At 41.7% G+C, this 13,123-nt stretch overlaps 1 protein-coding gene across 1 annotated transcript in view; it reads left to right on the top strand.

Annotated features, from left to right (window-relative positions):
* SLC9A7 (solute carrier family 9 member A7) overlaps positions 1 to 13,123 on the top strand; it is a 118,208-nt gene that overhangs the window by 85,731 nt on the left and 19,354 nt on the right. The window contains exons 13-14 of the mRNA XM_054714321.1: positions 8,405 to 8,464; positions 11,764 to 11,827. Coding sequence (XP_054570296.1) covers positions 8,405 to 8,464; positions 11,764 to 11,827 — 124 coding nt within the window. The remainder of the gene's footprint in view (positions 1 to 8,404; positions 8,465 to 11,763; positions 11,828 to 13,123) is intronic.

Genomic DNA, 13,123 nt, shown 5'->3' on the forward strand with positions numbered 1-13,123 from the left:
TGCAAGTCCCTCATGTCTTTGGACCTGAGTTTCTCTCAACAGTAAATCAAAGCGCATTGTCAGATTTCCCCCAGGGAGCCTTCGGCGCTAAGTGAGCACCCTCCATCATTGGAGGTGCTCTCGTCACCTGCCTCAGTTTTGAGTCTGCAGAAGGTGACACGTGGGTAGTGCAGAGGCGTGAGGAATGCCCTGCAAAGCCACAAGGCCGCAATGCTTTTTCCATTCTCTGCTGGCTTTTAGTTTGTGTTTCCTTCTCTAGAATGTAGAGTCCACGGGACTGACAGCTGCCAAGCATGCCTAGCTCAGAGGAGAGAAAAGGACCTCGCAGTCATCCTTGGAGTTAGGGAGAAAACTGGGATTTGAGAGAATAGTCTTCCCCCATTGGGGACTTTCATAGTGATGGCAGGCAGGGGTTTGGCCACTGCCAGTTGTACCATTTGGGGGCTGGCATGTCTCAGCCGCAGAGCGGGGATCTGCAGAATCTATGTGGGGCTTCTCAGTGATAGGCACTTAATAGTTAACATGTGCTGCTGGAGGCGTGTAAGATGCCACATGTATATTAAGGTAATTCTCATAACATTCCTATAAGGGAGCTACCTCTAATGTCTTCATTTTAGAGTTGGGGACGCTGAGGCACAGAGCAATAATTTGCCCAATGTCACAAAGCTTGAAGTGGACGAGTTGGGATAGGAATCCAGGCCACAGAGTCCACACTCTCAACTACTATCGTGCTGTGACTGCCTGTAAGGAGGCTTGCTGTGTTAGGGTCTTTTTTTATGTTGTAAAATTTGGGATTATTAGAATTTCAGTTTCTTGGCATGAATCTCAAGAGTTATGTTAAGGAAAACAGTTCATCTGTGGTAATGTAAATCCAGAGAGGAAAATTTACAGATTTTTGGCTTGAAACTTGAGACATCTTTGTTCTGTGTAGCAGATTAAGAACCAGAAAGGGGGTTTATCCTACACAGAGTTGGGAATCTTTGCATTCAGTGACCTCTGAGATAACTTCCTACTCCTATTTGGTCACCCAGTAATTACCCTGGAAGCTCAGAGCCTGATTGAATCATGTTTTGTGTGGGGTTTTTTTTAATGCTATTTTATAAGTCCTTGTTTGCCTCCTCCAATATATACAGGATCAAGTAATTTTCCACTGAGAGTAGAGAGTTGACTTGTGACATTTTGCACTTCTCATAACCCTGTTCAAGAAATGGGACATGAGCCCTAACTGGTTTGACTCAGTGGCTAGAGCGTTGGCCTGCGGACTGAAGGGTCCCAGGTTCGATTCCTGTCAAAGGGCATGTACCTTGGTTGCGGGCACATCCCCAGTAGGGGGGTGTGTAGGAGGCAGCTGATTGATGTTTCTCTCTCATCATTGTTTCTAACTCTCCCTCTCCCTTCCTCTCTGTAAAAAAATCAATAAAATATATTTAACAAAAAAAGAAATGGGACATGAAAACAGCCCTACCCAGAGCTGAGAGCGTGGGCAACTTTCGCTGAGGCACACGAGCAGTAAATGTATTAATATAATGTAATAATTGGATTGCACTCAGAACATAGCACTAGCACATAGCAATGGGTCAGAGATGACTATGTGCATGACTGTGTGTATGAGAGATCATTTCTCTACATCCTTGCCAGCATTTGGTCTTATCACAATTTTTTCGATTCAGCTGTTCTAATAGGCATATGGGATACGTCATTGTGGTCTTAATTTGCATTTCTCTCATGGCTAATAACGTTGAACATCTCTTCGTGTGCTTATTTACCACTCATACATCTTTTATGGTAAAATATCTGTTTAAGTATTTTATTTATTCTAGATACTAGTCTAGATGTATAGTTTGCAAACATTTTCTCCTAGGCTGTAGCTTGTCTTTTCATCCTTTTAAAAGTGTCCGCCATAGAGAGGATGTTAATTTTGATGAAGGCACTTGGTCATTTTTTTCTTTTATGAATTGTGCCCTTGATGTCATGTCTAAGGACTCTTCATCAAGCCCTAGCTCTCCAAGATTTCTTTCTGTATTATCTTCTAAAAGTGTTTTGCTTTTATTCTTTACATTTAAGTCTGTGATCCATTTTGACTTAATCTATAATAATAAAAGTGTCATATGCTAATTAGACAGGATGTGCTTCCAGGTGACCTTCTGGATGAAGCTGCGACAGCAGGGGCCAAGGCAGAGGTGCCATGGCAGCGGGCAGCAGGCAGGGGCTGAGGTAGAGGCAGTGGAGGGGGCCGAGGCAGAGGCAGCCACTGTGGCAGAGGGGGCTGAGGTAGATGCAGCCATGGCGGCAGCAGGGGCCCCTTGCATGAATTTCATGCATCAGGCCTCTAGTTTTTATATAAGAAGTGAGGTTTAGATCGAGGTTTTATTTTATCTGATTATTGCTATCCAGTTGTCAGCACACTTAAAAAAAAAAACAACAACTATCCTTACTCCATTGAATTATTATTGATCATTTGCCAAACATCAGTTGGCTGCATGCATGTGGGTCTGTTTCTTTTCTGCTCCATTGACTCATGTGTCTATCTCTCCACCTGTACCACACTATTCTGATAACTGTAGTTATACTAGAGGCCCAGTGTATGGATTCATACACCAGTGGGGTCCCTCGGCCTGGCCTGCGCCCTCTCGCAGTCCAGGACCCCTCAGGGGATGTTGGAGAGCCAGTTTTGGCCTGATCCCTGCAGACCAGGCCGAGGGACCCCACCGGTGCATGAATCCATGCACTGGGCCTCTAGTATGCATATAAGATCTTTGGTTAATCTCTTCCCACCCTCCCCCTTCTCCCCTTCCCTCTGAGATTCATCAGTCTGTTCCATGTTTCCATGCCTGTGGTTTCCACTCCTTCATTGAGCGTCTGCCCCCTGGTGGTCAGTGTGCATCATAGCTACTGGCTGGTTGGCTGGTTGCTTAGGCTTTTATATATATAGATAATAAGACTTAGCATCCGGTAGAGTGAGTCCTTCCACTTTATTATTTTTAAACAATCATAGCTATTCTAGTTCCTTTCCATATACATTTTAGAATAAGCTTGTCTATATCTTTTTTAAAATCTTGCTGGGATTTGGATAAGAATTGTGTTAAACCTGTATATCAATTTGGGAAGAATTGACACCTTTACTCTGTTGAGTCTTTGAATCTATGATCATAGTATTTTTCTCTATTTATTTAGATTTTCTCTAATTTCTTTCATCAGTATTTTATAGTTTTCACTATACAGTGCCTGCACATGTTTTGTTAGATTTACATCTAATTATTTCTTCTTTTTGAGAAATTATAAAGATTATTCAACCTTATTTTCAGTTTTCATGTGTTCATTGCAAAGATAGAGAAATACAGTTGGTTTTTGTGTGTTGATCTGATATCCTGTGACCTTGCCAAGCTTAGATATTAGTTCTAGGAGGGTTTTGTTTTGTTTTGGGTTGTTTTTTGTAGAGTCTTTGAGATTTTCTATGTAGGCCATCATGTCATTTGCAGAGAGAGACGGCTTTATTTCTCTTTTCCAACCAGTGTGCCTTTTATTTTCTTTCATTGATTTATTGATCTGGCTAGGACATTCAGTGCTATGTTGAATAAAAGTGATGCGAGTGGACATCCTTGCCTTGTTCCTGATCTTAAGGGGAATGCATTCTGTCTTTCACTAATAAGTATGATGTTATCTGTAGGGTTTTTTAAGATGTTCGTCATCAAGTTGAGGAAGTTTATATTTATTGCTAGTTTTCTGAGATTTTAAAAATCACACACAGATGTTGAATTTTATCAAGTACTTTTTCTGTATAAATTGATATGATCATATTGTTTTTCTTGATTAGCCTGTTAATATGGTAGGTTACATTGATTAATTTTCAAATATCAAACCAGCCTCACTTCTCTAAAGTAAATCCCACTTGGTTGTGGTGTGTAAATTTTATAAATATTGCTGAATGCTATTAGCTAATATTTTGTTAAGGAATTTTGTGTCTGAGTTCATGAGGGATATTGGTCTGTAGTTTTCTTCTTTCATACTGCTGTGTATGTTTTTGGTATCAGCGTAATCTGGCATCACAAAATAAGTTGGAACATGTTCCCTACTCTTCTGTTTTCTGGAAGAGATTGTGTAGAAGTGGTGTTAATTCTTCTTGAAAGTTTTATGGAATTCTTCAGTAAAACCATCTGGTCCTACAGACTTTTTTCCAGGGATTTTTAAATTATGAAGCCAGCCTAGCCAGTGGGGTTCAGTGATTGAGTGTTAACCTATATACTAGAAGATCACAGTTTGATTCCCGGTCAGGACACATGCCCAGGGTGCGGACTCAATCCCCAGTAGAGGGCATGCAGGAGGCAGCCGGTCGGTGATTCTCATCATTGATGTTTCTATCTCTCCCTCTCCCTTCTTATCTCTGAAATCAATTAAAACATATTTAAAAAATAAATAATGAAGCCAATATCTTTAATAGTTATATGGCTATTAAGATTATTTCATACTAGAGGCCTGATGCATGATTTGTGCACTCGTGGTGGTGGGGTGTCCTCAGCCCAGCCTGCATCCTCTCGCAGTCTGGGAGTCCTCAGGGGATGTTTGACTGATGGCTTAGGTCTGTTCCCCATGGGAGCGGGCCTAAGCTGCAGTCGGACATCCTTAGCATATCCTCGGAGGCAGGAGAGGCTCCTGCCACTGCAGCTGCGCTCGCCAGCCGTGAGCCAGGCTTCTGGCTGAGCAGCGCTCTCCCTGTGGGAGCATACTGACCACCAGGGGCCAGTTCCTGCATTGAGTGTCTGCCCCCCGTTGGTCAGTGCGTGTCATAGTGACTGGTCTTTACGCTGTCTGGCCGAAACCAGCTCTCAGGCATCCCCCGAGGGGTCCTGGATTGTGAAAGGGCGCAGGCCAGGCAAAGGGACCCCACCAGTGCACGATTGGGGCCGGGGAGGGATGCGGGAGGTTGGCCAGCGAGGGAGGGACCACGGGAGGGCTCCAGGGTGTGTCTGGCCTGTCTCACTCAGTCCTGATCCGCCAGATCCCAGCAGCAAGCTAACCTACAGGTCGACTGTCTGCCCCCTGGTGGTCAGTGCATGTCATAGTGAATGGTTGAGGGGGTCTTAGCATATCATTAGCATATTACACTTTGATTGGTTGAACAGACAACTGGACGACTGGACACTTAGCATATTAGGCTTTTATTATATAGGATTGGGCAAGTTATGGTAGTTTGTGAGATTGGTCTGGTTCATCTAAGTTACATTTATTATTGTTCATGGCATTACCTATTATCCTTTTGATATCTATGAGATCTATAGTGCTATCCCCTGATATCACTGATATAGGTAATTTAGTAATTGGTAATTCCTGATATTGGTAATTTGTATCTCCTCTCTTTTTTTTTCTTTGTCTTGCTAGAAGTTGGTCAATTTTATTGATCTTTTCAAAGAACTAGCTTTTTATTTCATTGATTTTCTGTATTGTTTTGGTTTTCAATTTCATTGACTTTTGTTCCTATCTTTATTATTTCCTTCTTTCTGTCTAACTCTACCCTGACAGCATAATGAAGCAAAGTATGCCATTGGTGGAAAATACAGTGTCATTTTACTGCACCATATATAGATAGATAGATAGATAGATAGATAGATAGATAGATATAGATATAGATAGAGATAGATATAGATAGATAGATATAGATATATATAGATATGTATATGTATAGAAACTGGAATTTACAGAGATTACCTAAAAAGAAATTCCCTCCAAAATAAGGAAATGAAACTGATTGTTTTTTTCTGGCTTGTGACTTTATTATGTTACTTAGTGGCCACAATTATTTATATAAACCAGATTCTTATTCTAAAGTGACTCAAAAACCCCCTGAAATTCAGCATGGTGTTTTGACCTCTGTAACCTCAGTAAGATCAATACCTGCTTGTTTTTTACTTCTTCAGGCTGCTGACAGAGGCCCTGCTCAGAAGTCAGAAGCCCAGGGAAGGACTCAGAGTTCAATGATAAATAATTAAGAGTTAGCTGTGATTTTAAAGTATGGCTAATTTCTAGTCTGTGTATAAAGTAAAAATGAATATAACCACAAGTCCAAAGCCAGGTCACTGATTTCCAGAAATCCAACTTATCTTTTAAAATTGGTATTTTGTGATTAATATTTTAAAACATGGTGGCAAAATGCTCATATTGTTTTCTGTAAATGTACAAACTACATAATATTTGTCTTAGTCTCTCATGCAAGCGTTGCTATTCAGAAAAGGACAAAATTTTGGCAACTTAAAAAAGTGATCACAGGATTATTTCAGCAGATAAACCTTGCATGTGTCCTGAGGGCATTTTGGCGGCATGGTGGCTGTCTTCTTGGAGCCCCCAGCTTAGGTGACACACACATGAAGTGGTGATTATGGTGGGGGGTGGAATGGCGCACACCCACGCAGTTGAACAGGTAACCCTCCTACCTCAGAGTGTAGTAATACAATCACTCAAGGACGAGTTAGGAAGCCCTGTCCCCTATAATCCTGTTAGACAGAATTTATGATAAAGCTCTTTGTAAGGTGACTTAAGGAATAAAGGCTGGGAGAAGCCCTGAGCTCTTTATGTAATAGCATTTGTAACTGGATATTTTTAAGGAGTTTCAAGATGACACTTTGTTTTTTTTAATATATTTTTATTGATTTTTTACAGAGAGGAAGGGAGAGGAATAGAGAGCTAGAAACATCGATGAGAGAGAAACATCGATCAGCTGCCTCCTGCACACCCCCCTACTGGGGATGTGCCCGCAACCAAGGTACATGCCCTTGACCAGGAATCGAACCTGGGACCCTTCAGTCCGCAGGCCGACGCTCTATCCACTGAGCCAAACCGGTTTCGGCAAGATGCCACTTTGTAATCAAAGGCAGCATCCTGGAAGGTGAAGAGCTGGGGCTCTGGCGTCTAACAGACTCAATCACAATCTTGGTTCCACCATTGTCTTCCTTTGTGACCTTGGGCAACTTATTTAACTCAGATTCTTTGCTGGTTAAACGGGGTTGACAATAGTGTGAGGACAAAATGTGCTGATGAATAAATGTGACAGAGAAGTTTTTCATTAACTGTGCCATCTGGCACATGGTAAACATTTAGTATATTTTAGCTATTATCATTACTAATCATGTTATCACTGCTGCTATGATTACTATTATTATTACAAGTGGATCTTACATTAATGGAATCTAGCTTGCTTTTCTTTGTATTTTTTAATACTGTCTGGATAAGTCACAGTCTGAATGTGTGACTAAAAGCAACACTTTAAGAAGCATCACCTTCTCACTTGCATATTTCAGGAGAGATTCGTAGCTTGAGGATTTGGGCATGTCTAGAACAGTGTTTCTGAACCTTTTTTTATTATTGCCCCTCCAAGGAGCCTTTAAAAATGTTTTCCTCAGTTTTAATCCCATAGTAAAATTTTAGTACCACTGTTATTTTTCTTTTTAAGAAATTCAATACCATAGATCTAGTATATATTTATTTATATACTATGGTACAAATCATTGTAACCTCTAAAAAATGTTTTTGTCCTACAAGAACCAATTTTCGCATCCCTGGGGGCAATATCACCCCCCCCAATTGGGAATACATGATCTAATGCAGTGGTTCTCAACTGAGGGCAACTTTCCCCCCCAGGGAACATTTGGCAGTGTCTGGAGACATTTTTGGTTGCACTGGGGTACTCACCCCAGTGCTTACAGGTGGGTAGAGGCCAGCGCCCAAAATACCAATAGTGCCAAGTGTGTGAAACCTTGCTCTTCATGTAATGGTGAAGTTTAAATGCACTCTGAAGAAGCCAGCAATTATTAAGGAAGGTGAAAATGGACCATGCCAGCTCTAAGGTCACGAGGTAAAGAGAAGAGCAGAAGTTGGGTTCCTGACCTCCAGGTCGAACACATGGACAATGTGACATACTTATCTAGGAAAAAATGCCATCCCTGTCTTCTTAACTGTTGTTGCTGTTTTCAATAATATAGTGCTTTTTGCTCTTTCTGTCAAATATGTGTAAATGCTGCAAATATGTGTTTAGTAACAACTTTGTTTTTTATTTTTGTATGGATGTGTCTTGCTTTATGAAACAGATGGATTCCTGAAAAAAATGGCAGAAATTCATTTCCCGAGTTGCATTTATTCCTCTGATTTCATTTCATTATATTTTGAGAGGCTTAGCTTCATTCTAAATTGATCCTCATTTGACCTGGCTCCTAACATTGTTGCTTTAAATGTAAATTTAGCAGCCCCTCTGCCTCTCTAGGTTTTAGAGGGTAGGGATAGTATAAGAAAGGGTATGGATTTATATTTAAAGTGAGACCGTCTATTCTTTGATGGACGTGGTCCAGGTCATGTGCCCAGAGCCCGTGGCTCCCCTATTGTCCCTGTCACACTCATGTTCCCTTCTTCTACTGCCCAGAGTTGGCGTCGAGGAGCCCTTTGAAGAGGACCAGAATGAAAACCACTGGCAGTACTTCAGGTGACACAAGGGCATCCTCAGAAACAAATTAACTGGGCCTGGCTTTCCCCCTCTTTCTAACCTCTGTCTAACATGAGATGTTTTTCTTTATGCCATTTGTCTCTTGCTCTCTTCTTGTGTGTGCCAACCCTCTGCCCCTTTTAGCAAAGGGGCAAGAGATCAGGTCAAGTCTAATCATTTTTCCACTCTTTCTCTTGGCTGGTTGATGTATCTGTTCCTGAGATTGTGTCTCCTTACCCCCCCATTTTGAACAGTGCTGGCAAGTGTCTCCTTGTACAATTGGCCTTCGTGTTGAGAGCAGCACATTTGCAAAGCCACACATACTTTCCCCACAAAATTCTGCTTATTTTCTAGTAAACAAGGCTTCTAACTTATAAAGAGAACTAGAATTTTATATTTCAGCCATGGCTGGCGTATGGCTCACACCATCTTAATTAAGTACTATTTTAGTTTTCTAAGTATGTTTGTGTGTACTTGTGCTTTATCACGGTGAATCAGAAGGTACCAAAAAACAGGTGTTTTTAAACCGGAAGATAATTAAAGGCTCTTCTAATGTCATTTGTTGCTCAGTGTGCATCCAGGTTTTTGATTTGATTATGCTTAAGGGTGGTGGTATTGGACAATCAGAATGAAGACTTTAATGTCCTTTCCTTTCTACATCTTTAACCAGCATGCTTTCTTCCTGGTCTGATTTTGGGTGCTGGTCAATAATATAAATGTAAAATAGGCTTGAACTCTGTTCTTGGCATTGGGAAAGTAATTCACTCTTTGAGCACAGCGATGAAAGCAGATATAGCTGCCATGGTGCATGTTTCTTGGGATATCACTAGGTCCTGGATGTATACTGTAATGACACGCATACAATTAATTGACATGTTTAAGTTTCCTGGGTTCTAACTCTTTTCTGTTTAAAATACACACACAGGTTGATTTTCAGAGATCTGACCTTAGATACTGACAGAGGAAACCCCCTCCTTTGAAATTTTCCACTTTTAAGAAGGAAGTGGAAAGTACAAATGATTACATTTGGGATGTGAGAGAATTCAGATTCTGATCTGTCGTTCAAGGTTTTGTATGAAGGTGCGTGTCTAATGTCTCTCAGATTATTTAGGACTTCAGTCATTCAAATTAAAGTAGATAGTTCTAAACTTCTAAGTTGTAGAAGTTCTAAAGTTTCTGAAATTGTACAGCATTTTATGACAGTTAATCAGAATGTACATATTATACCAGAAGAGAAATTATTCATTTTTTTGTATTTAATCATTCCAGAATGAACACATCCATTTGATTGCTTATTTTCTCAGTTGGTGTGGGATTTCCACATTTGTGTCATGCTTATTGAAAATAAGGATAATTCAGCCTGGCTGGTGTGTATCAGTGGTTGAGCATTGACCTATGAACCAAGAGGTCAAGGTTCGATTCACAGTTAGAGCATGCCTGGATTGTGGGCTGAATCCCCAGTAGGGAGGTGTGCAGGAAGCAGCTGATCAAAGATTCTCTCTCATCATTGATGTTTCTATCTCTCTCCCCTCTCCCTTCCTCTCTGAGATCAATAAAAATACATTGAAAAACAAACAAACAGGTGAGGGTTCAGGATCACAGCTAGAAATTCAGTTGGTGACCTCTACCACTTTGGTACATTAGACACTTTGGGTGCACTGATGCTCTGGTGTGACTTTTGTGGACAGTCCTGGGACCTCTGAATTAGATGGATTTCATATCAGAAAATCTCTGTGAGATTTGTTGCTCAAAAATCCCAGGATAATGTCCAGTTGGAAGGACAAGACTCCATCCCTCAAAAACTCCTGCCTAGAAGCAGCCTATAGACACAGCAAAGCCCATCTAATTCACTACAAAGGTCCCATCAAACCTCAGGCCCATGGGGAGGAAATCTGACATTAGGTACACTATGGATTTTAGCTAAGTGCTTAGAACAGTGCCTGGCATAGTAAGTACTTCATAAATATTTGCTAAATCCATGGTTTCATCTTGTGAGTTTAAGCTTTGCCTTCATCAAAATATGGGGTAACTGTTACTTTTTCTTCTATACCCGCCTTGTCCAGGGGCATGCACCTTGGGTTAGTGCTTAACAAGCCTGGAGTAAGAGAGTAGAGGTTGGTTGTGCAGGTGGGGTGCTTCTGTGCTGTTTTTTATTTCCCTTTTCCATTAGTCTCTTTTCTCAAGAAATATGCTGGGCATCACAGGTGGGGAACAGGGAAGGAGAAGAGGAAAAGACATGCATACACAGGGCTTTGTGCATCTGCTGCCTGCTCACTGGAGTCAGCACCCTGGTACTGGACTACAGATAACACCTCTGGTCAAGGCCATTCAGCACCTCTCTTCAAACTCCAATCAGACCTGCTGAAAGCTGTGTTATCTTTACCTTTTATAATGCTATCTGTTCTTTGTGATACTAGAGGAAGTGAGGGAAGATAGAGAATTTTCCTGGCATCTTTGTTTTCTCCTTCATTGCTCCGTTCTATCTGTGTCAGAATCAGGAAGGCACAGGGATAAAGAATTAACAGATGCACAGGGCAACAGATGTTATATTACTAAGCTAAGATAGTGCTTTTATGAATTTGCTTTAGGTGGATTTTGGCACTTTGCTTTTGTTTTCTGTCTTTAGTTGTTGATCTCAAATATATGACTTCACAGGTCATCTCTGCTGTGGGAAGATGTGGCGGTACCAGGATAAAAAAGTTAGATATGCATGCTGAAGTATTTAGAGGAAGTGTACTGATGCCTGCGACTTTATTTGAATTCATCCAAAAAATAAGATGGGTGATAGAGAGATGGATGGAGATGTAATAAAGTATAGCAAAATGTTAATGGTAGAATCTAGGTGGTGGGTATATAGGTGTTCACTATAAATTCTTTCAACACTTCCTTGGCTATATGAGAAGTTTCATGACAAAAGGTTAGGGAAATAAAAGCAGGGCAGGGCCGATGTGAGAAAGCAGTGGAGAGGAAAAACCTGGTGCAGTGGGTCCCACATTTTTAGGACGGACAGTCTGGTACAGGAAGGCAGACCAACAGTTGCCAGCTGGTGCTGTTCCTCAGAGGCCTTGCTCAGGGTGTAAGCACACAGGATGTATTGCCCCTCCTATCCCCGGGATCTGATGTGTATAATCTCTTTCTCGTTACTTTTGCATGACGGTCTTTCTCTTCTTCTAGCTAATCATTCCTTCTGCTTCGGGAAGATGGTCAGCCCTCTTGCCAACTTTCAGCCAGAATGGTCGCCATGGTCCAAGCTAATGCTCTCCGTTTTTCTCCTTGTCTTTCTCCCTGGTGACTTACAGAGTTGGTGTTGACCCAGATCAAGACCCACCACCCAACAATGACAGCTTTCAAGTCTTACAAGGGGTAAGTCATAAGCCATGCTTCTTCTCAGGGAAGATATTATTAAAAATAGCTAAAATTTATTGAGCATTTACTACATACTAGGCACTTGACATGAATTCCCTCACTGTGATCTTGACAAGGACCTTATGAGGAAGGTACTGTTATCCCATTTTACAGATTAGAAATTGAAGTTTGAGAGTTTCAGTGAGTTATGTAAGGCCAGAGAATTAGAAAGTGATGGAGCCAGGATTTGACCCCAGAGACAGTTTTCATAAACAACATATTAAGGAGGTGGGCTGGCCAGAAAGAGTGTTTAAGCTAAGTCCCTAACTCCCTATCTTCCACGAATGGATGTATGGGATAAATGGTGACTGATTCTGAGTCTCTCAGTGGTATCCAGGCAGAGGAAGAAACGGGTGTGATTGAAGGCTCTCCTGTTCTAGAGCCTGGGATCCTCTAAGCCAGTGGTTCTCAACCTTCCTAATGCCGCGACCCTTTAATACAGTTCCTCATGTTGTGGTGACCCCCAACCATAAAATTATTTTCGTTGCTACTTCATAACTGTGATTTTGCTAATGTTATGAATCATAATGTAAATATCTGTGTTTTCCGGTGGTCTTAGGCTCTACAGCAGCGGTTCTCAACCTGTGGGTCGCGACATTAGAAAGGTTGAGAACCACTGGCTTAGAGGATCCCAGGCTCTAGAACAGGAGAGCCTTCAATGCTTATTGAAAATAAGGATAATTCAGCCTGGCTGGTGTGTATCAGTGGTTGAGCGTTGACCTATGAACCAAGAGGTCAAGGTTCGAGTCCAAGTCAGAGCATCTCTGAGTTTCCCTCCAGCCATGAGGTCACAGAGTAGCAGCCCTCACCCCTGTGCAGGCTAAAGGTCACAGCAAGGCCAACAGTTAAGGCTTTGGCAGGACAGTGGAAGCAGTGACAGCCCAGAGCAGAGTGTGAGGGAAGGAAGTTGTAGAGGCAATGAGTGGAAGAGCCCTGTGGCATGAGGGCAGGGAAGAGTACCTGCAGCAGCAGAGAATCCTGATGGCCCTTGGTATGGCCATCTGCACCAGTTACTATTGCAGTATCATAAACTTTCCCAAACATAGGAGAGTGAACAATTTCTTCTACTCATGGATTCTCTAGGTCAGGAATTTACAAAGGGCCTAGAAGGGGTGGCTTGCCTTTGTTCCATGAAGAAGGCCTGGGATAATATGAGGATGAGGCTGGAATCATCCCAAGGCTGATTGGCTCCTATGTCTGGCTCTGGGGATGGGAGGACTCACATAAGGACAGCCAACTAGAATGCTGAACTGT

This window comes from Eptesicus fuscus, chromosome 1 (assembly GCF_027574615.1).
Source record: "Eptesicus fuscus isolate TK198812 chromosome 1, DD_ASM_mEF_20220401, whole genome shotgun sequence".
In the NCBI taxonomy this organism is placed as follows: domain Eukaryota; kingdom Metazoa; phylum Chordata; class Mammalia; order Chiroptera; family Vespertilionidae; genus Eptesicus; species Eptesicus fuscus.